The 25,928-nt window shown below is 39.7% G+C and overlaps 2 protein-coding genes across 3 annotated transcripts; both read right to left on the bottom strand.

The window, feature by feature from the left end:
• Nucleotides 1–33: 33 nt before the first annotated feature.
• LOC128260374 (probable basic-leucine zipper transcription factor R) lies at nucleotides 34–467 on the bottom strand (the record flags this gene model as incomplete). The annotated part of the gene is made up of 1 exon (XM_052993330.1): nucleotides 34–467. A coding segment is annotated over one exon (285 nt), but the record flags the coding sequence as incomplete, so codon positions are not given.
• Nucleotides 452–21,468, bottom strand: LOC128260349 (homeotic protein ocelliless). 2 transcript variants are annotated; one of them, XM_052993281.1, is made up of 4 exons: nucleotides 21,002–21,468; nucleotides 11,915–12,278; nucleotides 9,410–9,564; nucleotides 452–1,772 (listed from the first exon to the last, which is right to left on the bottom strand). In XM_052993281.1, the coding sequence occupies exons 2-4, from the start codon at nucleotides 12,093–12,095 to the stop codon at nucleotides 471–473; spliced, it is 1,638 nt and encodes a 545-aa protein (XP_052849241.1). In that variant the 5' UTR covers nucleotides 12,096–12,278; nucleotides 21,002–21,468; the 3' UTR covers nucleotides 452–470. The 2 variants fall into 2 exon arrangements, with proteins under 2 accessions (XP_052849241.1, XP_052849242.1); XM_052993282.1 differs by having other exon boundaries at nucleotides 11,924–12,278.
• Nucleotides 21,469–25,928: the final 4,460 nt, after the last annotated feature.

Raw genomic sequence — 25,928 nt, 5'->3', positions numbered from 1 at the left:
TCTTAACAATCTGTCTATCAGCATCCCTTCCAGCACATATGATCTTGTAGGAATCATCTAACTTGGGGCTATGTCTATGAATGAGTTCTGAGAAAGCAGCAGAGTGTCGGGGTGTGTGGACCGTGCTATGTCTATATAGGTGTGTAGATATGTATCTTATGGGCTTCTCTGTGTAGACCCACTTAACCAAAAGGGTGATCCAGGTGATGATCCTGTTGATGGTGATGATTCTGGTTCTGATGTTGCTGCTGCTGTTGCTGTTGCTGCTGCTGCTGCTGTTGCTGTTGCTGATGTTGTTGCTGATGGTTGTGTGGCTCCAGTTGTGGGGAACAATTGCTCCCAGATCCCGAACCCGATCCCGAACCCGAAGTCGATCCACTGCCCCCCGTGTTGTTGTTGTTGTTGTTGCTGTTGTTGCTGTTGTTGCTGTTGTTGCTGCTGCCGCCACTGCAGTACTGGAAGAGTAGGTTCTACACCATATTCGCGTACTTATCCTGCGGCGACATGTAGTCCAGGCTGTTCTGCGAGAAGGCCTGCGCCGAAACAGTGCCGGTGAACGATGGCGACGGCGACAGTCCGAAGTTGGAGGCCGTGTAGCCCGAGTGGCCCATGTTGTAGTTGACCTGGTTCTGATTGCTGAAGTACTCCATCTGCGAGTAGTAGCTGGGCGCCTGGGCGTAGTTGTTGGGATACTGCTGGTACTGGTTGTGCCAGAAGTTGTACGAGTCGTGATTGGACATGTAGGCCGCCGAATGGGCGGCAGAATGGTGGGCGGACTGGGCCGACTGGGCGGCATGGGCCGCTGCGGCCGCCGACTGCGGCGACATGGGTGTGATGGGCGGCGATGGGGTGGTGATGCTGCTGCTGCTGTCCATCGGTGTGATGTTGCCGCCGGGCTGCAACAAGCGCGGATTGCTGCCCGCCGCCGATCCATAAATGCTGTGATGATGATGCACCCCGGCGCCAATGTCACCGCCAGCATCTTTCAGTTGGTCGTACGGTGAGCGGAGTAGGTCCTGTGACACGCCCACGCCACCGACGCCGCCAACGCCCACGCCCACACCAACGCCCACGCCCAAATTGAGGCCACCGGAGGAGGGGCCACCAACGCCGCCACCAGAGCCCCCGTATCCGCCAGACAAGTGCTCCTTTTTGCAGACAATGCTCACCGGACTCACCGATGTGGCCGGCGTGGGCAACAGTGGCGAGGAGTTCTGATGGGCGGCGGTCACATTGAGGGCCGCCGCTGCCGCCGCCGCCGACAGGTGTCCGCCCGCACCGCTGCCACTGCCGCTGCTGTTGGGCGTCGAGTTGCCGCCTTGCTGCTGGTTGTTGTTACCGTTGTTGTTGTTGTTGTTGTTGCTGCTTTGGGCCGACTGATTGGACGCTGCCGCCGCGGCGGCGCTCAAGAAGGAACTGTGGTGGGCACTCTTAATCGACTGGGCCGCTGCCACCGCTGCCGCTGCACTGGCCGCCGCTGCCGCCGAATTGTTGTTGTTATTCCCATTGCCACCGCCGCCGCCGCCTCCGGAGGATCCGCTCGACTGTGAGTTACCCTGCTTTTGGCTCGACTTGTTGTTGTTGCCCTGCGAGTTGCTGTTGTTGCTGTTGCCGCTGCTGCCATTGTTGCTGCGACTATTGGCCGAGGAGCTGCCACAACTGCCGCCGCCACTGCCACCGCCGCTGGCGTTCTTCGAGCTGCTCAAACTGTTCGACTGCTGCTGCTGTTGCAACTGCTGGCGGCACTTGGCGCGACGATTCTTGAACCACACCTGCAAAATGGATGGAAAACTACAAGTTAGTTGGTGTAAATTATAAAATATTTTGGGGCTGTTGCGATTGCTTAGCAACCTAGTCTTGGAACTTTAAAGGGGTAACCGCTTAGTTTTCTATTCAATTTAAAAAATATGATTTAAGTTTTGATTGCTTTTTAAGGGTATATAAACGGCCTTGGTGCCTTGTCAATTTATAAATTATGTTTTGAGGGGAGTAGAAAAAATAAACTAATCGCAATTATAATAATATTTTAAGGATAATTTTAAAGACGTGTACACAAATTTATTAAAGAATGCGTGATTTTAAAGTTAAATATGTGTGTGTGATTTGGCACATGAACAATTTTAAGATTTTTAGAAGATACATATTTAACCCATTCTAATATTCTATAATTTACCGAATCCTTCATTTTTCATTTTTCACTTGACAGCAAAATACTCCGCATTTATTTGCAACGAGTACACTGTAAATTTGTGGCCCCCATAAGACGCGGTAAAATCAATCGACCATAAACTGAATGGCGATACAACAAATTCGTGGCTATTCAAGCAAATCATGTGTCTACAAATTGTGAAGCTCCTCTTTCCCCCTGCGGAAAATCGAAAAACAAGGTAAAACCGCAAACGAGCCAACAATTTAAAAAAGAAAACGCTTTGAAGTTGGGCCCACCCTCAGTTTCCTTTGAAGTTCATTAGGAGGACAAATCAAATCAGAGCGTTTTTAAACATTGCCAAATGTTGTCTAAATTTCTGCTAAAATTTGCAAAAATTCCCAAGCTTAGTGTTGTCAATATTATTATGAAATTTGCGAGCAGTTCATTAAACGGAATCAAAGAAAATGGAATAGGAAATCAGAGCGGGCGAAGTCAAGTCACAAAGGGGGATTTACGAATGCAAAATGGAATTGAAAATTGAAATTGAATTTCGAGTTTCGAGGGGGTTGGCATCAGCAGCGTTGTGCTGACGAATAATGAAATTTGATACGCCTTGTTTAATGCTCTTTTTTTCTGGGTCCTCCCCCCCTTTTTTTTCGGCAAGGTTCGCCCTCATACTCCCCATCAAAATGGGAAAAAAAAAGAAGAAAGCGGCAATGAAATGCTCGAGTGGCCGCAGCCGCGTGGCAAGTGTTAACTTCAAAAAGGGGGAGGGAAATACGAGAAAATGGGTGGGCGGCTTGAGTGGGGGGAGCGGTAATAAATTCAGCTGTTTACCAAAGCACAAGCCATTAGCAAGCAACACCATCCCCAAACAACAAATCACTGAAATAACATTTGCCATGCAAGCTGGCTGACTGCTTTTCCCTGCTTTTGCTTTTGCTTTTCGACTGCTTGGCGAGCAGAACTGCTTGTGCTTTGATTTGATTTGTGACGACCAGGGTTGCCAGAGTTTTGGAGTACTGAAATTTAGTTGGTATATATAGTAATTGCATAAAATACTTTTTCTGATTCATCTGTTAAGGAACAACATTCTTACTTCTGTCCTGATTTGATTCTATTGACCAGAGTTGCCAAACTTTTGAAGCATGTTTTCAAAAACTCTAGGTCATTTGCTAAACATTACTTCCAAAAGCAAATTATTTACTTTTTTTGGATTATTTAACTTGTACCATGCCCAATCATGCTTAAAATAGTTGCTAGTTTTTAGAATTATGGTCTAAAATAATCGAAAATTGTCAAATTTCTGGCTATAAAATACCTAATTCTAGCTGCAAAACAGTCGAATCGCCTGAACTGGCACTTAGCGGATTGTTTGCAGCCCCTTAAGCATAACAAACAAGGCTAAGTGAATTCCTTGCGCTCGAGTGTGCCGCTTTATGGGCTGTTTATTGTTGTCCTCCTGTCTCCGGTCCAAAAAGGGATGCGTTTTCCGCCCAAGGCCCTGACAAGTGGGTGGTTATCGGTGGGTTTCCCCGGCAATTTTGTGGGCGGAATGGGGAGTGATTCCGTGTGACAATATAATCGAGTCAATTTTTTGGCCGCCGCCGGCTGTTGATGTAACTTTTCCTCTCTCTATTTGCCCGCACAACGGCGCGTGACTTTTTGCACTTGTTGTGGGTCCAGAGATCCCATTCCGCCCTATACCATATATCCCATCTATCCCGCAACACCCCCGCATAATTTATTCATTGCTCGCCGGGCAATCTAATTGATGTGGGAAAATTGCAGCCGCTGGCCATCGGCACACGCCCATTTTCACGCCCACGCCTGACAAATAAACAAATAAACGCAAACACCCAGTAAAGTGAGAGGGACACTTGACTAAGGCAAACACTTGAGGCAAAAATGTTGAGGCTGTGGGAATTTCCGGGCTTTCGGTGCTAGAAAATTTCCCCAAATTTTCCATACACATTCCTTAAGTATTCTTGGTCACGGCACATTTTTTAAATTTTTGTTGGTGTTTTAAAATATGTTTTTGTAAAACTTAAAAAAAATAAAATGTATTTTCTCGAAAAAAAAAATGTAAAATGAAGGCTCTTTTTATTTTTGTATTTGTAATTTAAAAGAAAACAGAAAGATGTTATTTCGACTCAATTCATTTAAAAATTGTTTTAAAAAGATTTTTTGTAAGATTTTAAATGATCACGAATAATTTTAGGCATGAAAGTGGGGAAGTAAAATTAAACTGTTGTTCCACTACATTTTTTTAGATTTTTAATTAATGAGTATAGCAGTCTAATATCGTTTTTCCTCTATTTCTCATTAACTTGATCCCAGACTGACTTTTAGCTTTGCCTTTTACTAAACACACATATAATTTTTCACATTGCATTAACAAATTGAAAATTATGCATAAATCCCGGCGCTCGCCCCGTCTCTTTCTAAGCCCCATATATGCGTGTCGGAGGCTCTCTTTCGCGCAAATGGGAATGATGAGGGAAGTGTGCGAGCGGAAAAGAGTGGAAATTGTTAATCCGCAATGGGAAAATTAATTTTATAAAACAGCTGTGCGGCAAAGTTTTCCCTTCTGCGGCTCTTCTACTCGCTCCCCTCGTTTTGCGCTGCAGACAAATCCTTTTGCAACAAAGGAAAAAAGGGAAAATGGAAAACGTATAGAAAAAAGAGTTGGCTAAGTTTAGGTGCGCTCTGTCGCTATCTCTCTCGCACCGCTAGCTGTCGTCTCTTTCTGGTTTTCCAACCACCAACGAAGAACAGCTGAAAACGAGGCGAATATATCTGGAATCCGAGGTGACAAAGGGAGATGGTGAAGGAGAAGGGGGAGGGGGAGGAGAAAGAGGGAGCAAAAAGAAGGGGTAGCTAAATACACCATGCAAAAAGTCGATATAAGAACCAAGTCCCATCGGAGATATGATATGTGATGCTTATGATACGTTTTATGAAGTTGTTTTCCATCTTATTCCTATTTAAAAAAAAAAAACTTTTTAAAACACCTTACAATTATAATAACTCTATTCACTTGCCCTATGACTTTGTTATACGAAACAATATTTTATCTTGACAAACAAAATATACAAAGAAAAAATATTATACATTCAAATTTTGGAAAAAAAAAAAACACAAATTAAAGTTCATGTTTAATGATAAGTTCTATGCAAAAAAGTGATATATCAACCTCGACCCATATCGACTTTGGAAGTCTATTTGAATTCAAGCAATCAGATGTTTATTAAAATTTTTTATAGTAAACCAAGAAACTTGAATCTTTGAACTACTGTATTGTGTAAAATGTAATGTCACCATTTGCGATAAGGGCCATAGAAAGTGCCAAAGATATTCCCCTTGATTTTTTTTTAAGTGCACAGTGTCTGTGAGCTCGGTTATTAGGGGTGCTGCCTACTGGGATGCTGCCGTTTCTGCCGTTTCTGCTGTTTCTGCTGCTGGTTTCCCTGTGATTTATGACTGTCAGCGATGGCAGCCGTCCGCCCCACGAATCCTGAAGCCTGAACCCCGAAACCCCCGACCCACGACCCACGACCACCGACCAAAAAACCCAATCCGCACCCTCGGACGGCGAATGAAAACATTTGGGCGTAAATGTTTGCTCTGTTCTGGTGCAGATAAGCTGCGTAAAATTATTACGTTATTTGTATTGGTTGCAATCAACGCCCTCTCACTTGGCATCGAGAATTCAGAGCTCAGAGCCCAGGATTCGGAATCCAGAATCCAGCATCGACCCACCCCGGGATCTCGTTCGCTACTCGCTACTGGGCCATAAAGATGCCTATCATTCAATTAATATTTACCAGGCCTAAGCCCCCGGCCTCCTGATTATGACTCCGATTTCGTTGCGGGGATTCTGATTCTGATTTCGATTCGTATTCGGATTCTGATTCTGATTTTGGTTCCGTTTTGAATTCAGAGATTCCCCTCCTTTGGGGGTAATGATTATTTATGTGGAATGATTTTCTGTTCCACTGACAACGTGGTGACCTCTAAATGGGGTTCCTGCTGCGAAGACTCAATGGCAATATTATAAAGATGATTTGATCCTTTGGAGGTGGTCTATTGCTCTGTGACCTCTTTATATGGGTGGCAGTTTAAAGGTAAATGATATTTCATTTATTGAATTCTTATTCTTATTATAAGGGAATATTCTCTCTGATTTTTGTTACCACTTTCTTTGAGCTAGCCACTTGTGAGTAACTCTTTCGTGTAAGTTTGGATAGTTCAACACATCAACACTCTACCCCAACCCGCCGGCAGTCTAGTTTTTCCTCTGGCTAATTGAGTTGCTTGGCTTCCTTGCAGTGCTAAACACGAAACCCCAGACCATTGGATCCTCAATCCTCAATCCCCAATCCCCAATCCCCAATGCCCGAACCCCGAACCCCGAACCAAAAGCCAAAACGAAAACCAAAAGCCAGACGCCTTGTAACATGCAAACGAAGCGTGTTTTCTTTCTGCTGCTCTTCTTTCCCCACTTTTTCGCCATTTCCATTCGCAGTTTCAGTCGTTTGGGGTTTTGTAAGGTTTTTCCTAGTTTTCCTGGCTGTAATCTGATACGTGGGCAAGTGTGGGTGTGTTTTTATAAGAGCGCACATACATGTACACATTTCAGTGGATGCATCGACATGTTGCGTCACTCTGAAGACAGGTACAGTGGGTCAAAGTGGGGTAAAGTTTTAATGCTAAGCTAGAGAAAACCAATTTAAAAAAGGAAATAAGGCAAGAAAGCTAAATATTGCAAAGAAATTTTGTAATTATTATAATGATGTGAAGACATTTAAGACATTGTAGGCCCCGATGAAACCATCTCTATATATTGTTGATTAAGCTATTTCTAAACTCAACTTTTGATACCACTGTGCTTGTCTCGGTCTAAAAACCATTTCAAAAAGCAGCCAAGCCAGAGAGACAACAAGGCACGAAACTATCGAAGGAAAAGAGACATGTGGAAAATCTATACAAATGTCAATTCCCAGCTACACCCCCTCCTGCACCATTACTTCCTTTCTCCGGTGTGCATTACTGGAATCGATTGTGTAAAAAACGTAACTTTGAAAAGGAAACAACACCAACAATGCGAGGAAAGTGGGGGGAAGTCGATTCATGGGACATGTGCAAGGTGTCCTTGCTGCAGCACTCTTTCTGTATTTCTGTCTTTCTGTCTTTCTGTCGCTACCATTCATTGCCATTCATTCTCTGCCCCCGTGGAATAGAACGTGTCGTTTTTCATTCCGAGCCGGCCACTGCAGGGGCTTCCTTGGTCGCTGTTGCTTTTTTTCCGGCCAGTTCTTTAAAGTCAGCTTGTTTTTAACTGCGTTTTTCCCCATTTCTGCGGCTGTATTTGTAAGCCTGCTCTGTATCCTTAGTTTAAAAAGTTGTATTTTTCTTTAGTCTTGAACACTATGGTATTAGTCATCTGTCTGATTTTTAAAGTGCGCATATTCTACTTGTTGCCTTTTTCGGTTCCTTAAACTTTGCTTATTCCTAATGTCCCTATCCACTTTTTTGGCTTTTCATAAGATTACTTCTTTATTATGTTCATAACTACTTCGATTTAGTATTAGAGGTACTTTACTGATTATTCTTTATGTTTCTGACTGTATGTTGCTTTAGTTCTCTGGAGTTCCTAATGTCCCTATCTACTTTTTGTGTGTTTTAAAGCTAACTGTTAACCTTAATAATATTACATATTTTTCAAACTTCTAGGTCAAATGTGATTCATTCTTTTCCTAAAAAAAAGCCTTCATATTCAGTTTGGTTGCGACTACTGCTTTTGACCCTGCAATGTCACGTCCTTAAATTACACGGACAAAGGCAACGGCGAACAAAGCGAGGGCAAGCAAAGCAAACAAATCGATAGATCTATGTAGTTGCCAATAATGTTTATTTTTCTGTTCCGTCTGTATGTTTTCATTGCAGTTTCCAAAACGATCGATGTTGCGGCTGTGTTTGCCCAAGAAATTACCAAAAAGGAGATGACAGTTTTTCCAGCAACCGGAAGCCGACGAGGAGAGATCGTTTTTGGGCCATTTGCCAGTTTTTGGGCCAACGGCGCTAGGGAATTTGTTTGCTTAGGCCCGATCGTGGACACCTAAATAAACAGACAGAGTGGAATAAAGAGATTCCCTTCGTCGCTTTATTCGCCCGAAATTGAGTTGTACAATTTGCTGTCATCGTGCTCATCTGGCTGACGCTAGAAATTAGCGCAAATTATGCTCGACTAATGCCTTGAGCAAACTTCAGTTACGCTTTTATTTCCTATCCAATATCCTGGAGGGGTGACTTGTCATACCCCGCAAATACTTTCGGCAAATACGGAAATTTATTTCGCCCTTCGCCGTCGCGTTTTCTCCAAAAGGGGAAGACATCTCGAAACGGAAAATGGAAGTGGAAATGGCTGGACGAACTGCCTGTCTCTATTTGCATTGGAAGTCATCAAATCTGTGCGCTCCATATGTGTATATGGACCCACCCCCACATCCTGGCCATAATAATATCCGCGCCAACAATCTGTTCCGAGCTGTTGTAATTTGTTTGTTTTATGGATTTCCTTCGGCCGCCGACGGATTTGCCGGCACTTTTCGAGGGCATTTCGCCTAATTAAACCAACTATACAAGTGTATCTGTGCGAGTTTTTGTGGGTTAAAAAGCTCACATGTGCGGGTAATGGGCGTGTGCCCAAGGCACTGAGGCTTTCGAAGTCGAAAAACGAGTTAGCAGGTTAGCAAGTGTTTGTATTTGCCTTTGGGGGCGGAGAGATGTTAAAGTGAAATGCGATATGGCCAGAAATTAACGCACTCTTTTGGGGGGTAAGAAAGGGGATTTTTGAGTTACTTTGAGAATCAATAAGTTGTGGTTTTGTTTCGCTTATTATAATACCAATACTTGAAACTTTGCACTTAACTATCTTAAGTAACTGAAGCTCTGGCTACCACTATTTATACTATTACCAAACCAAACATTAGAAAATTCTCTTATTAAGTTAATTCTCACGTTCTATAACCCTTTAGTTGGATGTCTAGTTTCAATATATAAACCTTTATAAAATAAGGATTTTGTTTATCCAGTCAAATATTTTTTTTTTATCTTTAAATAAAAACTGATATAAAGCAAACCACCTGATCAATTTTAGTGAAACCACACACAATACTTCCTTAAACTCTTGACTTCGTTTCTGCCAAATTTCATATCAATCGCAAGCTATATGTCTGAGTTATGAGAGGATCTTACCTGTACTCTGGATTCGGGCAGATTGATCTTGAGGGCCACTTCTTCGCGCATGAAAATGTCCGGGTAACGGGTCTTGCCAAAAAGTGCTTCCAAAACGTCCAATTGGGCGCGTGTGAATGTGGTGCGTTCGCGACGCTGTTTTCGTGTGTTAACGCCTGGATAAATTAGATCGCATAAAGGGGAGAAAATACGAAAATAATGTTAGATAAAGGAGTTCGTAAAGAAAACTGAGTGCCTAACCGAATGTGCTGAAAGTTGCGATTGGCAGGGGGCCAGATTAAGTATACGCCATGTGTGTCGTGACTTTTCCCAGTAATATTTTCGGCAGTAACCGTTATTTTGCTGGCTGTCGGTGTGTACGAGTGTGAGACTGTGTCGGCGTAAGATTGTGTGTGTGTGTGTTTGTGTGTGTGTGATATAGCAACCCCCGAAAAATAGCGACGGCCAACCCCTAAAAGAAAAAAGGACTGGCAAAGGAACCAACCCCCGTGCAGCAGCCGCCCCAAAAACTCGACTCCCTTTTTTGTCGGTACATAATGTTCCATATAGGGAATATAGTGTTCGTGTGTGTGTCTGCGTGTGCTTGTATCTGTGTAATGTATCTATGTGTGTGTGTGTGAGTGCGTACTAAGCCGCCGCATTGTTTGCTTTGTCAGCTCTCTCTGTCGCTCACCCTCGGAAAGCCGAAACATCGAGTCTTTACCATCGGCCCACTCCCTATTTATATTTTTTTTTTATCCCAAATACACCCCGACTATCGACCTCTCGCTCGCCCCGACAGACGCCCTCCCTTTCTGGCTCTATCAAAAATTAATGAGTTAGTCATTTTGGTCATGAATTTATAAATTGAATAAAAAACTTCACTTCATTTTGCAGCTGCCGCATTTCGTTTATGTGCCTGTTTCTGTTTCTGTTTTTGTTTCAGTTTTCGTTTCAGTTTTCGTTTCGTATCGTTTTCGCTTTCAAAATGGTTGCCAACTTGGTTTATTTCTTTATATCCACACAATTAATTGTTTGTGCTTTTTTTGGGATACTTAATATTTTGATTTTCGCCTTGGCTTTATGGAGAGAGCTTTGTCGTTTAATTAACTGCACCTATAAATTTATGACTTCTTTCAAATATTTTTTTACTGTTCATGTTTTTTTTATGGCTAATTTATGGGATTTCCAGGAAGGTCTCGTTTTTTTGGGCTTGTAGTCCGGCAAAATAGTTCAAGGTTTGACTAGAAACATTTGGCTTTTAACTAATTAAGGGCAAGATAATTAATCTCGATTGGCTTCTTTAGTAAGTTAAAAAGCATTTATTTTAATATTCTTAATTTTACTATTAAAACTCAAACTGATTTTGGTTGGCAATTACTTGGTATATTTTTTTATGCAAAAAAAAACTATTTGTTGTTAATTATAAGCTCTTCTTTTTCGTCTCATACTGGCTTTCTTTTCCGTATTTTTCCACCTCGTTTTGCCCTTTGTCATTTTATTACATCTTTATCGTGATCACAACTTACTTATATAACAAGCTAAAATTCTGTCAATTACTTGGCTTATTACAACAGCAAAAAAAAAACATATACAACGCAAGGCGCAAAAAAAATATATATACAAAAATTGATTACGAGTATGAAGTTTTTGTTTTCTTTTTATCATTTTTCCTTTTTTTCCGATTTATTTTTCTTCTCTTTTGGCTGTTCAATAATTTTGTCTGTGCTGCTTTGGCAGAGTCTTTTGTTGGCATTTTGTAGCCAATTTTTTGTGATTTTTGTCAGGTTTTGTTTGTCATTTGCAGCGTCACCGAGCGAAGCGAAAACTGGAACCGAAAAGCCGAATCTAAAGCTGAAAACTGGAAGATAAAGTCGGAGAGGAGACCCGAGTCTCCGAAACTGCCCGAAGCTCATTATTCATTTTGACAATTTAACTGATAATGATGCAATATCGATGCGAACTGACATTGAAAGGCAGCAAAACGAAGAGGAAGCCCGACTGTACAGTGCGAAAAATAGGCTAGCCATCTTTATAATCACTATTATTATTTGATGAAAATGTGCCAAAAAAAAACAAAATATGTTCTTGACTTCTAATGGCGTTGAAATACACAAGAAAACGGTTGTTAATATTATTAAGGCTCACTAAAGAACCATCTATCTAATTTGTATACAAATAAATCCAATAAATTGATCACAAGAATTTTTAAAATAAACGAAATTGTCTAAATGATAGGGATGTTTGTTCTCTGCTTTAAAACTTTTTTGATGCGTAACGTAAAACGTTTGTTGATCACTCCTAAAAAACCAACTAACTAATATGCCCTTTAATTGAGCACAAGAAATTAAAAATGTCTTCTTTTTTTTTTGCAACTAACCAAGAGTGGGTAAAGTTTTCCGTCAGTGTAGGCAATGTCTTTGGCATTTTGTCTGCCCAACTTTCAGCACATTTGAGCGATCTGGTTTGCTTACGTGTAGTGCATGTGCACATATGGTATACCAAAATTGTCGATGCGATATTTACCCCACATACCTTGGGAGAACCCGACGGCCTCCAGTCCATGTGGGAGGCCGAAGGGCCCCAGCGAGGGCATGGGCATGCCCGGCGGAAGGGGTCCGTGCGGCACCGAGTGGTGCGGATGCGGACCCCCGTAGCTGTGCGGATGGGGGCCCAGATCGCCCGACTTGAGGAAGCCCGCCGCCATCAAGGCCTCGGTCGAGTGCAGCGCCACGTTGAAGCTGTGTGTCTCCACTGGCCTCAGGCTCCTATAGTCTATGTACTCTATATTCCGTGTCTCAATGGCTGGTTCGGGCCAACAAGCTCACTCTGGTATTCCGCTCTGGTCGATGATCGCCGGTGAATCCGCTCTAAGTGCTTCCGATCGGATCTGCAAGATATCATCACATTTTGTATTCAATATTTGTTAAGTTTCACACACCTTTATATGAGGGCAACTACACTTGTACTGTTTAAATTTATTTGAGAAAATCTTTTCGGATTATTCAATATGAGAATAAACGCATGGTCACTTTGATCCTGATTATGTATGTCTAACTCCCTGTTATCATACAAATATTATAGAAGGCAGTTAAGTTATTACTTTAAAGTTACTTATCAGGTAATTAAGAATATTTTAACTATTAAACTATTTATCAGCTTAATGCTTCCCAAATCTATATGAATTTGTTATAAACTGTTTTTTCCTAGCAAACAGTGATTTGCAAACAATTATTACTCGTCGAAAGTGCCCCCAAGAGATATGAAAATCCGTGCGAAACACACACTTAATGCCACAAAATCACTCACAATTCGCCAATTATCTGTGAAACTCACTGGTCTGTTCCGCAAAGACGGAGGATAAGTTGCTTGTTTGTTGTGGGTTAAGCTCTTGCCACGAGTTCCAATTACACTCTAAGACCAAGAGCAAACAGAACCGAGACTTATAAGGCCGATCTTCGGGCTATCTTGCATCGCGGAGCTCTATCTGTCTCGCCCACTCACGATCGTTCCTTGGGCTTAATCCCGAGGTTTGCCTATGATGTAAAAACTTCTAATCTGGGCAACGAACGCACACAACCGGGAAGATTACCCAACCGCCTCCAAGACAGGGTCCTGAATCCCATATACCATATACCATATACCTTATACCCTATACCGTATACCGTATACCGAATACCGAACCCAACCCGAAAAGATCCGAAGTTGCGTTCGGGCTTATCGTGCGGTTTAAAGATCTTTGATCTGCGCTTAGCCGCAGGATTATTTCAGACACTTACTAAAAACGGTCACACACAGGCAAAGATATACATATATAATATCTACGGGGCAGGACAACGCCTGATCCAGGACAATGGGCATTAAGATTAAGCCCAGAAAGAGACAACTAGCCTGGATTAAATTCCCTTTGTGAGATATTTCTATATACTTTCGGCAGTTTTCGTGCGAAGAAAATTAGCACTATTTGAGAAAGTAGGAAAGAAAGTCCAGTCCAGTCCAGTCCAGTTCAGATAGTTGAAAAAAGGACACAAATACAAACAGTAAGGTTGTAATTGCGGAATTAGCACGAACACCTCGCTTTGTTTTGAAACCGAAAACCGAATAGAGAACTATTTGTCACATCGCCATGAGATGGGGAGATATATCCACACATGCGATGAGTATATGTAAAATTTGTTTTGTTTTGTCATGTCGTTTTCATGGCTCAATGCATTTCTGTCCTCAAAATGCAGCCGCAAAAACATCCAGATCCCGAAATGCGAATATACAAAAATACAAAAATATATGAAAAACAAAAAGCGTGTGTGCACCGAAACCGAAACCAAAACCAAAACCAAAACCAAAACCCGACCCTGATATAGCACCCGATATGGTGCGTTGACAGACCCTGTTCCTGCCCTCCGAATTCCCAAATTACATGCTCACGCGCACACGCAAATTAATAACACATCTGGCTTCAATTCGAGGGCCAGGGCATATAGATATGGCGATAAAGGATTCTCCTTCAACCAAATTATCCCATCCAGGGAGGGTTCGCTGCTCATCTTCGGAATCCAACTAAACGGAAGCTGATTGGAACCAAAGCCGTAATTGATAGTTGGCTAAGGTTAAGTTGGAAAGTTGATTAAGGCATATCAACCGATTCAATCCCACTACATAATTATACAATTCTATAAGTCTAGCACCTCTTTCGCTGCAAACAAAAATAACATTTATGTAAGGACTTGCTCTAAAGAGTTAAATTTCGTAATAGACCTTAAACATATTTTCATATCAAATAAAAATTAAAGCGTCGTGTACTTCATTATCTATAACACAATAATAATATTTTATAATAAATATCAAAATATATATTAAAATCTTATTAAACGTGAAACCAATTTTTTTTTCCTCATATTTTTCTTATCAATATGAAAACCATTAAGTAATAAATTGATCACTTTGATTAGCAAACACAAATTATTGAAATTGAAACTAAAAGAAAGCTTAGCTCATCAAATAACGTAGAAAATTATTATTTTTTTAACTTTAACTTAGGTTTTTAGTATATCATCTTTATTTCGTATGTCATTTAAAGTTCCCATGACTCTGCCAACCAACTTCCATTAACAAAAATTTCACAAACGATCGAAAGGAGAAAAAAAAAGATGTGTCTGTAAAAAAACAAACCGACGAACTCTCAGCATCTGTCAAAAAGCGAATGTGACACATTTTCGGAGACAACCCGGGAATGGCGATCGGGCTCTACGTGATTTTCTAGACATTTTCGCCCCCTTGGCCTTCTTCCGCCCTCGCTGATTATGAAAAATCATGGTAAATGGCAAAAAGAGCAAAATAAAAAACAAAACAAGAAGGCCCCGCTGGCACTCTTTTTCTTTTTTATTTTTTTTTTTTTTTTAAGAGACCCATTGTGAGGCCGAAACGAGTCGAGACAAAATCATTTGGGCTGAACATATATCACGTACGACGGCCGACACTTTCATTATAAATTCCATTCGGCAATTTCTGATTTTCGGATACTCGAGTTTTTCTGATTTTCTAATTTTCTGATTTGCCAGAATCGCTGGCTGGCTGGCTTTTCAAAGTCTACGATTTTCACTCTCGGTTTCAATTTGCGCCGTACACACCAAATTTCAATTCGTTTGTCCGCGCGCGTAATTACGGTCAAAATAATATTTGTTGGGTAAACAGCCGGGAGGAAAACAAAAAATCCAGCCACGAATTGAAGATGCCACCGAAAGCTACCGTAAGATTTTGGGGCTTAGCAGATGTAGATGGCGATGGAGAAGGGGAAACCCTATATAAACCCGCACATCCAAGTGTTTTGGTTCGCTGATGATGCTGCTGACGCTGACGGTCCCTGGGAAAGTCGAGAAGTCGAAAAGAAATCGAACTGCCACTTGGCTACTGTTCATCTGGGCCATGGGAATGGATCGCTGGCATCTCGATCTCGGTTTGCCACATGATTAATGGCCCGGACTTTGCATAACTTTTGGTCCGCATTCGGCTCTGACTAATGCCAAATGCCGTGCATCAGTGGCTATTTCTATATTTAAGTTAGTCAGTCAGCGGCGCTCAACTTTGGGGCCACTGTGTGCAGCTGTCAGGAGTGCTAACCTGTCAGTCCCCGTAGAATCAAGTAGTCGCTGGTAGTCGCTGGTAGTCGCAGTTATTAGCTGCCTTAACAAGCCCCATAACAACTTAATATGCCCGGGCGTACTGCACATTTTCCACACTGACCAGCAGTAAAGATTAAATTAGGTTGCGTTTTCGAAACTCCATTTGTCAATTCATTGCCAAAAATACTAGCCATGTTTTCTTTATCTTACTTTAAAATGATTTGTGGCCTTTAAAAGAAAGAATAGTGCTACTTTACCCATAAAATAGTAATTCCTCACAACTTAATAAGACCTAAGACTATGACATTTTATTTAATGATTCTTGTATATGTATTGCATAGTTTTCTATCTTGATACTAAACAAAAATCACCATGCTTGTTTAGTTATTATAAGTATTAATGTTTTGAATTTCACGGAAAACTAAAACATATATAGTTTCAATATTGTTATAGTTCCATGTTTACTGATTAATATCTGTTAATATTTGCCTTACAAAAAATATATATTAAATATTTAAAAAATTTGTACTGATAAAAGTCCGTTACTATTTGATTTAACAAGTTTTATGATGATGTAATGATTTGTTTAACAATGCAGTTAACTTTGTTAATTTAAAGTTTATTTGAATTTAAACACTAACTAGTGCTTTTTATTTTTTATTGTGATTATACTTTGTAGAATCGACAATGTGAGTTCATTTTGAGGCACGCAAATTGTAAAGGAAGATAATAAACACTAAACAAATAATAGTATCATGTTTTCCATTTGCAGTTCCTGCTAGCCAGTGTAAGTTTCATATAAGTTGCAGTCTATGTGGATAACGCGTTATGGCAGCGAAAGAGATGGAGGCACTGAAGCCGAGAGAGGTGGCAGATGAAAAATGCATTTCTCAGGCTCATTTACATTGAGTCGCGGCTACTGGAATATAGCAATGCATGCTATGTGGTGTGTGTGACGTGTGTGCCGCATGGTGTATATGTGTTTTGGCCTGGCTCGGACTTCCAAGTAGACGGTCCAAAAGGCACAAGTCCAAGTTTCTGACGCTGCTGCTGCTGTTGCTGCTGCTGCTTGTGCTGGCCTAGCATAATAAGCCTGTCTGCCTGTCTGTCTCTTTGGCAATAATGCAACTTAATAAATGCAACAAAGAACGAGAAGTGGCTGGAATAGTGGTAGTAGCAAACTGCGGCAGTCACGTCCCAAAAACGAAAACGATGGTGAAAAAAAAAAAAAAAGAAAATGGAAAGAAAGAAAACGGGTAGGAAAAACGCGCAGCTAGTCGCTGCTACTTCTGCCATTTCTACGCAAATGCATTTTGACATTTAAATTTGCAATTTTCGCATAAAATTATATTTATTTATTCCAGCTGGCTTTGGTGAAAAGTGCAAAGCTGCAAAACGGCAAAACGGCGAAACGGCAAAACTGCAACTGCAACCTTGCCGCCGCTGGAGGATCGCGATTATGATGGGGCTGTTGATGTGGATTCCAGCTACTGACTTTGACGTTGACGTTGCCTGAAGTTTAATTAAGCAACGTGCCAAATAATTGAAAAAGTGTGAAGATTTGACAAGTTTAAGAGGCATTAAAAGCCGGGTTTCTTCTATGTATAGTATAGTATATCCCATTCGTACATATATATGGCCTAGAAATCAGATGACAACGACTACGACTACGACGACGACGACGACGACGACGACGACTAACTGTTTGTGGCGCTGCGACAACTTTTCCACTTGCCCACATTTTTAATTAGTTTCTGTATTTTCGCTTATCGCACGGCAAATTATTTATTATTTACCTAATCGAATTGACACATGAGCAGACGGCCGTTGGTGTAATTAACAGATACGAGGCAGATTGCTCAATCAAAGTAATCTATCGCCTATAGATTAAGCATAATCTCCACCGACTTTTATTTCTCCGAGAATCGGGGAGTGCAAAAAAAAAAACTACTCCCTTAAAAGCTGAACAGTTGAATGCCTGTTACACTTAAAACAGATATTCTATGCTTAATTTATTAGCAAGCAAATTGCTTTTGCGGTTTCTTAATTGCTTTCCCATTAAGTCAACAATGAACGATTTGACAGGGCTTTGAGATTAGCAGAAAATAAATCAAGTTAAACGTAGAAAAAAAGAATTTTAATTGCATAATCAGACGTTTACATTTGTTTTATATAAAAAACTGATGATCCTTGGGGTATTCTTCAGAATATGTATTTCCCTATTGGTATTTGACGATATCTTTCACCACATCTCAATAGCATGATTATTTATATACTATATTGGGTAATATTAAAATAATATTTTTCTAACGTTAGGTGTTAATAAGTGCTTTTTTAAAGTCATGAACAAATTTTAAAATAGACGCTTCTTGTTATGTTCTTTTCAGTCATAACCTGTTCAATGTCTTTTGTATGTATTTTTTCATTCACAAGCCAAGTTCCTGACAAGCAAAACCCAATAAATTTCCATAAAATTGCTTTTAATTCAACAAATTTCTGGCTTTACATCATTTTCTCTGCCTCTTCCCACAATACCATTCAAAAAAAGACTTCAAAATAACAAAAAAAATACCCATAGATATGTTTGAAAAATATATTGAATGAATTGCGCTGGTTGTTTTGGTTATTGTAGTTGCCGCGAACAAATGATTGCATCATGGACAGTGGACCAAAATAAAAAAAACAGAAAAAAATAAATCAATAATAGTCTAATAGAGTAAAGAGCTCCAGTCGGGTCACAACAACAACTGTGGCTAGAAAAACCTTATTATTTGACGCATTGTCAATGTGATCTTGATAAGTCGAAACTGGAAATGGAACCCAAAAAAAAAAATAAAACCACCGTCTGAGTGATTTCTATTTAAATGGCTTTGTCAACGAAATTTGAGAAGCGAACAGCAACAACAGCACCAGTATCGCGTAATGAGCAAAGAGTGAAGAGAGATAAAAATTAATAATACAAATAATTGGTAAAAAAAAAAAATTGAAAAAAATGTGAGTCCAAGAAACGCCACGAAGCCAGGCGAGATGAAATGAAATGAAATAAAATGAAACGAAATGAAACCTCACTTAAGGCGAGGCGACGCCAAAAGAGATTGACAAAAGATGACGACAAAAAAAGGCAACACCCGATCTCCCAGGTATGAGTATACCTTACCTATCTATACCCAGGCCAAGTGTGTGGGAGTTCGACTCAAAGTCGAAGTCGAAGTCGAAGTCGAAGTCAAAGTCGAAGTCGAACCGAAAGATTGGGGCGTGCTATGGAAGCGGAACAATGGATACCGTTTCACAGTGAGCGAAAAGATCTACAAACTATTGGGCTTCTACCCAAAATAGACTTTAAAATATGGAATAATTTAGGAACTACTGACATTTCGAGCTTTAATCACCATCCAAAATATAAGTTTTAAAGTACAAGCTTTTCTAAAATTAACAACAAACCTGAATACAATTTAAGGCCTATTCATTAATAACCAACATGATATTTTTTCATAAATTCTAGGAATCAGTCAAATTTTAATTAAATATCATTCATTTAGTTTTAAGGAACACTTGTCCTTTAAAAAAAATTTATTGTATATAAACTAAGGTTTTTATTCAAGTTTAAACCCTTTTTTTAATAGAATAATAAAAAGAAAATGTTGTTTACTATTGAAATTGAAATAATATAAACTAACATTAATAATGGGGTTGCCGTCATAAATCTGAGAAATTGAAATCAGTTCGCATTTTTAACAGTGCAGACTAGAGCGAAATTCACTCATTCGCTGGGGGATATACGCGATAAGGTATCAAATGTGTCGCGACGCGATCTCGACGACTTTCAATTCACAACGCTGGGCGGATGTTGTGAATGAATGAATTGGCATTGGGACATTGAGGCATTGAGGTATTGAGGGGATCTAGGCTGGGCCGGCAATCAGGCGTGGGTGAGACCCAATAGATCCCAAGAGATCCCCGCAAACTCCACACTCCACAATCACAATCACAATCTCAATCCCAGTCCGAATCCGAATCCCAATCCAAACTCAACTCTAATTCGGATGGAGAAAGATCGGCAACAGGGAGAAATATGAATCGACTTGCATATTAATTTCTGTTGCTCTTTGTTAGAAAACCATATGCAAATTAATAATAAAACAGAACAACAAGGTAGCCAGCAGCAGCGGCGAGGAGTCAACGTTTTATTCAGATATTTTAATTTATAGCCGCCGCTTTGAAATTAGACGATCCGATCGGGGAGATGTGGGGAATATGTGTGAATAATGCGACCTGAACGGGTCCGTCGGCTAGCCTCTATTGTATCTAATATTGGTTTTCTTAGGGTTTCTTCGACGTTGCCTCTATCATTTGGTAGCCTTTTCTATATCACATTCCTCGTATCGATATTGTCGGGCTTGCTTTTTTTTGTTTTGCCTAATTAGGGGAGGCGGCCTTAATATGCCCATTAAAATTATGAAAATCATAACGAATCTCTCGAATCACGCATTTTCTCACATTACGATGCGGACATTAGTCATAGGCGGAATTTCCTGATCCAAACCCGATTAATTGCCTCCAGGTTATAACGAATAGTTTAAAGAACTAAAACAAAACTGAAGACTTCAATTTGCCGGCATACAATTATTTAAGATAAATCTCTTGTTCCTTGAGAGAGTCCCCAGACTCAATGGGCTCTATTGCGATTTTGGATAGTAAAGATGTAATGAAAGTAAAGCTTAATGAAGGAGTTTCTTAAGATTTTATTTATTTTGTAGCTTGATGGAACAATTTTAAGCTTATATAGAACTTGGAAAGCTTCAAAGAATCTTTAAGAGTTCAATCAATTTTAAGCATACAAATGTCCCTAAGCATGGACGTCTTAGTCTAGCCGAAATAAACATAATCTCTTTCAGGATAACATGTGACTTTAAGATTAATAGAACAGAAATAAAAACGAATTATTAAGACTACATTTTAAAGAAGGTTTATCTTCTATGAAGTTTAAAATTTAATAGATCTTTGACACTATTTTAAGTTTTAACTATTTTACGCCTAAACCCTGCCAACTATGTAGATCCTAAAACATAATAACTCATAATGTAAGTTAAACGGGAGTAAATAATAGTTCAATTTTAATAAACAAAATCATGCCCGGAAATCGTTAAAGATTAGGGATAACAAAAATAAGGCCGTTTGCTTTATATATGATTATGTGACAAAGTCTTGAAATAAATCGGTAATAAATACATAGTTTGGTACTATCAAATGTATGAGATTGAAAGGTGAACGGAAATAAAAACATAAAATAAAACATAAACATAGTTCTGGGTTAACATCAAGATCATAAATTTTGTTAAAATTGTCTAAGATATTCGCATCCTTTCGTGCCCCCATTGACAACTTAATTCTACCGATTTCCCAGTTAATCCGTGCTTATTTTTTCGATCCACATTCCTTTCCGCGGAATATATAGATTTCTACCGATTTCTCGATATCGGCGGATCGCACTCACCGAAAAAAAAACACAAACAAAACGAGAAGCGAAACGATGCTGTATTCCAATGGCGACTTGTTTTCAGATCCAGCTATACTATATACTATATAGCTATAGCATGGGTATATGTATATATGGTATTCCAGAGATTTGTTTGTTTATGCGATGTTTATTGTTTGGCACTGGCAACACGGTAAAAAAACAGATTCTCGTCACTGGCACTTGGATATATCCGAGAGGTATTTACCTCTGACTTAGTATTTCTCTGACTTTTTGTTTCTCAATAGCCTATAGCTTTGTTGGCTATAGATCTTTTTGATGTTTTCGATTTGTTTGTTTTGGCGACGGCGAACTGATTGTTGTTGTTGGCCTAATGCGGCGAACGCGGCGAGTAGCGAGAGCGATCGAACGAGCGGCGAACGGGGCGAATAAGCGACTGGGCGAGACTGAGCGACGGACGACGCACAAAAACAACCCGAGCGGCACGAAAGTTACTCTGGAAATGAATTGCGGTACACCTTCCACGGACGACGGCAGCGGCGGCAGCAGCGCAGCGAGCAGCGGGCAGCGGGCGGGCAGAGCAAAAGTCGTTCGACCAGGGTCCGCAAAAAAAAAAGCAAACAAACAACTGGTGGTGTGAGCGAGAGCGAGAGAGCGAGTGTCTGCTTTTAGCAATGGCTGCTGGGAACTCGCCCAGGCGAGAGAACGAGATAGCCGCAGTTCGCTACCAGTCACTTACTCTCTCTCTCGGCATCTCTGTCACTCTCGCTTGGCCCGAGGCCCTTGTCAGAGCGAGACCACCTTACGACCCCTGTTCGAGCAGCTGTATTTACCTCTATGTTGTTGCTGCTCGTCCATGTGTGTGTGCGCTTGAGTGTGGAACCACACCCCAAAAAAATTCAGTTCAACAACTTTGTTGCCACAAAACGAAGAGGAGGAACAAAAAAATAGACATAAAAAACAAGGTACCTTCGTATTTTTGCGCGGCTGCAATGAAATTTTAATGAAAACGACAAGGCAGCGAAAACAACGCAAAAATTTGTTAGCTAACAGCAAAAGATAAGGAAAAAAGGGGGTGGCAAGCGGGCGTTTAAAGGACGCTGGTCAGTACCGTTGCTTCTTCTTCTACTACTACTTCTTCTTCATCTGCGACGCAAATTGTCATGCACACACAAGCACAACGCAAACAAAACAAACGAAGGGAGTGGGAGAGGGAGCCACTCAAACTTAGCACGCGCCCTCTCTGTCTTCCCAATGGGCGGCCACATTGTTCAATTATCATTTACGCAAAACGTGGCGAAAAGAATTGAAAATCAAGATGTCTTTAATTTTAACAAGAATTCACAAACTGGGCTCAGAAATCAAAAAGGTGTGTGTTGGGATTAAAGAAACACTTTACTATGTTAAACTATTTACATATGTATGTACATTTTAAAACCATTTTTTTTTAACATTATTATGGCTATTGTTTGTCTAAGTTAATTGGAGATCAAAAAGAAAAGCAGTTATTTATTTCTGAAAAGTGAATCCCTACTCACAGCATAGCTGTAAATGATAACCAAAGCGACCAAAACTTTTTTTGCCCAATTTGTGTTTTTTTATTTTTGCTTTGTAGCTGACGCAGAAAAAAATTGGGGGTTTTGGGAGAAATGTGGGGGGACCAGTGGAAAAACCTTATCAAATTTTTATGACAATTTGAAATAGCTGACGACAGTTGGTTCGCCCTCCCGCTCGCACCCACAGCGTTTGGGGCGAGAAAATGTTGCACAAATATTTTATGGATTTTCTTGTTGAAATTGCTATTTTTTTCCTCTCGCACTTTTCCCATTTCCAGGCCGGCAAATTAAATTGTTGCGGCTAATTGATGTGTAGATGAAACATGAGGCAATTACCCTTCGAGGGGAAAGCTTAGCGCACAAATTGGGGCCCCAACAACAACAGACAGATCTGGGAAATTTTGTGGAGAATCAGGAATAAAAAAACCAAAATTCATTTCCATCAAAAACGTTGCGAAAATCTTTAAAATGTTTTTTGAGTAAATCTCAGAAAAGCAGTCAGGGCATGGAAATGGAAAAGTTTCGGTGCAACGCAAATCCAGGAATTTAAAAAATATATGTTAACACACATTGTTTTTAAAAGGAATACGTGGGGTTAATGATAAAGTTATTTAGAACATTTTTGCTGTTTCGCCCGTATTTTGTTAAGAAATTTAACTTTAAAAGTGTTAACCTAAAAAAAAGAAGTTTATTTTGATCCGTAAAAATCATTTTGATTTATTTAATAAATATAATAATCTAAGTTTATAAAAAGTATCAACAAAGTACATTAAATTATAAACCGTACATAATATTTGACTCGAAACAAATACAAATATTCTATGTATTAAAATTTTTATTCATACTTACTGATTTTTAATTATGTCTTTGTAGCTTTGTAACTTATTTATAACATGATTTTAAAAATATCTTTTCTGACATTTAACACCTATATGGATTTAACTGTTTCTGTTAAAAAAAAATGTATCTACCAACACATTATGTATCTTTGTATTTTTACTTTTTCAACGCCAGCGAATCAAATCCTTAATTAAAGCAAACAAAAGTACGAGGCAAGTAAAAAACCGATTTGAAAATGAGAACACTCAAAGTTGAATGCACATATGTACACGTGGGTGTACTTTTGCCATCATTTTTTATTTTCTCCCTTTTTTGCGAGTCGCCAGCCGCGAAAAGTTCGCCGCCATTTGCCCCAAAACATTTTTCATAGGTGACAGTTTTGATTGCTCCATGGGTTAAAGGGGGTTTTTGCTGGTTTTAGGGGGTCTTGAGGGGAGCGTTATGTGTGGGTGTTCAGGTTTCCAACTAGAAACGCAACCAACTTGCCTTGCTTTTTTCTCCTATTTTCCAGATTTCTTCCCCCCATATTTTGTTCACCATTTTTTCGCATTTTTTTGCTGGCTGATTAACGACAATTCGTTTGGCTGATTTTTTATTGCCCAGCACATTCATTAGCCTGTGTCGTAGGCGCGTGGCATGTAGCATGCACTGAACGAAATTGGGTTAATTATTCAAATGAAATAAATAAATAATATAAACTTTTACTTGGTTTTCTATACAGCGGAAGATCGGGAAGAGCATATATGCATAATGCATCTTTTTGTGTGTTTTAGCGAGTGCTAATGAAAAAAAAAAACATTTAATAAATCGATAAAATCTTACAATTAAATTGGTTTAAAAACATCTTAAAAATATTTTTGATTCGATGTTACTAGTACAAACATTTAATACCTTAATCTTATATCGCAAAGTAAAAGCCTCTCAAAAAATTAAGGTTCCATAAAATGTTTAATTATAAAAGAAGAGTTCAGTGAAAGTTATAAATTAATTTAAATACAAAAATCTTTGATTTTTAATTTGAAGAAATAAAAATATTTCCATTTGTCATTGATTATGACCATTGATAACCTACTAAAAAAGTACCCACTAATTTATATCTCCAATATATTTAACAATTTATTTACTGTGTTGGGAGGGTCCTTTCGAGCAAGTACATTTCATTAGCCTCAGCCGTTGTGTTTTATTGTCTTCAGAAGGGGCTTTCGGCTTGTAGGGGGGATCTAAAATCGCCGGGAAAAAGGGGCGTGTCACTATTATTATAATAAGGTGGGTGCGTGGACGTGGCATAAATTGTCTGATTAAATGAGCTCGTTGCTTGGCAGCAGACCATCCAAGTGCAAGAAGTGATGTTCCGGGAGAAGGGTTTTTATAGTAGGACTTCTATTGTTAATTTACCCATTTCCAGATAATCACGTATTAATATTCTATTGTTGGCACTAAGGCTTTTGTTTCAGCGTTTAAGCACATGAAACTTACCTTCACAATCAATTTGAAGAGAGATTTGTTTAGATATTTGTGAATTTAAAATAAGAAACATACTTGTATAATGCTTAAAAACTCATGTTAATGATCAGGTTAAAATCAAAAACCAAATGATCTACAATGTTTAGTAGAGTTCATAAAGAAATTTCAATATGTTTTTAATTGGCGGTATATTTGCAAATTTATTCATCAACACGAAGAGTATCACACACAAATACAGCGATCATTCTAATCCGAGCTGAAAACACTTTAAATTAATATAAATGTCAAGAGATCAGAGATCGGAGACGCGGCGCAAAACCAGAAGCACGAAAGGGCGAGAGGTTCCCGATCAGTTTGTTGTGTGGCAAGTGCAGCGGATCCAGTCCAGATCCCGGGGATTTGCCGTCGTTTCATTGCATTTTTCCCAGTTTCATTAAGGCGAGCCGCAGGATCAACGCATCTGGAGGGAGGGCCAGGTAGGCGGTAGAGCCCAGCGGGGAGGGTCTCGAGATTCGAAATTCGAGTTTCGAGTTTTGAGTTTCGAGACTAAAGACTAGAGATCCGAGATCCCAGATCCGAGTCTTAATTCCCAAGGTTTATTCGCTGTGCGTGGCCTGATGATTATAATGGCTTGCCTTTATGTTCGCTGATGGTTTTATGATGCGGTTAAGCGCTCGCAACCGCAAAGTGGCCGCGCACACGACGCAGGACCAAGTGGCAAGGACCAACTGGCGGGACAAGGACTCCGCCTACACTGCCAGAAAATAGGGAACAATTTGAGCCGAAAATATTGAAGTGATTTAAATAAATATTTAAATCACAAAAGGACAAATCAAAAATGTTTAAAAAGTAAACATTTTGTTTATGAAATATTTATATATTCAATATATATATTAAAAAATTCGTTGCTAGGATTTTTTGTATTAAAATACTATTGGGATTTTTACACTTCATTGTTTCCAATCTGTTTGTTTAATCATCCTGACAGCAGATTGTATGTGTAACTTTAATTTTTATTTTTATTTTATTTACTTCCAAGCCCTAAAGTATATTTTTTTCTGTCAGTGCATGACCAGGACTCTTCC

Source organism: Drosophila gunungcola, assembly GCF_025200985.1.
Source record: "Drosophila gunungcola strain Sukarami chromosome X unlocalized genomic scaffold, Dgunungcola_SK_2 000021F, whole genome shotgun sequence".
In the NCBI taxonomy this organism is placed as follows: Eukaryota; Metazoa; Arthropoda; class Insecta; order Diptera; family Drosophilidae; genus Drosophila; species Drosophila gunungcola.
This window is presented reverse-complemented; position numbering and strand designations above follow the sequence as displayed.

What these genes read in the sequence shown, in the direction of transcription:
- LOC128260349 (XM_052993281.1), bottom strand. Translation starts at nt 12,095, where the DNA reads ATGGCGGCGGGCTTCCTCAAGTCGGGCGATCTGGGCCCCCATCCGCAC. An exon ending in GTTCTCCCAAGGTATGTGGG is followed by an intron (nt 9,565 to 11,914) that starts GTAAATATCGCA and finishes TAATTTATCCAG; the next exon opens with GCGTTAACACACGAAAACAG. An exon ending in TGCCCGAATCCAGAGTACAG is followed by an intron (nt 1,773 to 9,409) that starts GTAAGATCCTCT and finishes TCCATTTTGCAG; the next exon opens with GTGTGGTTCAAGAATCGTCG.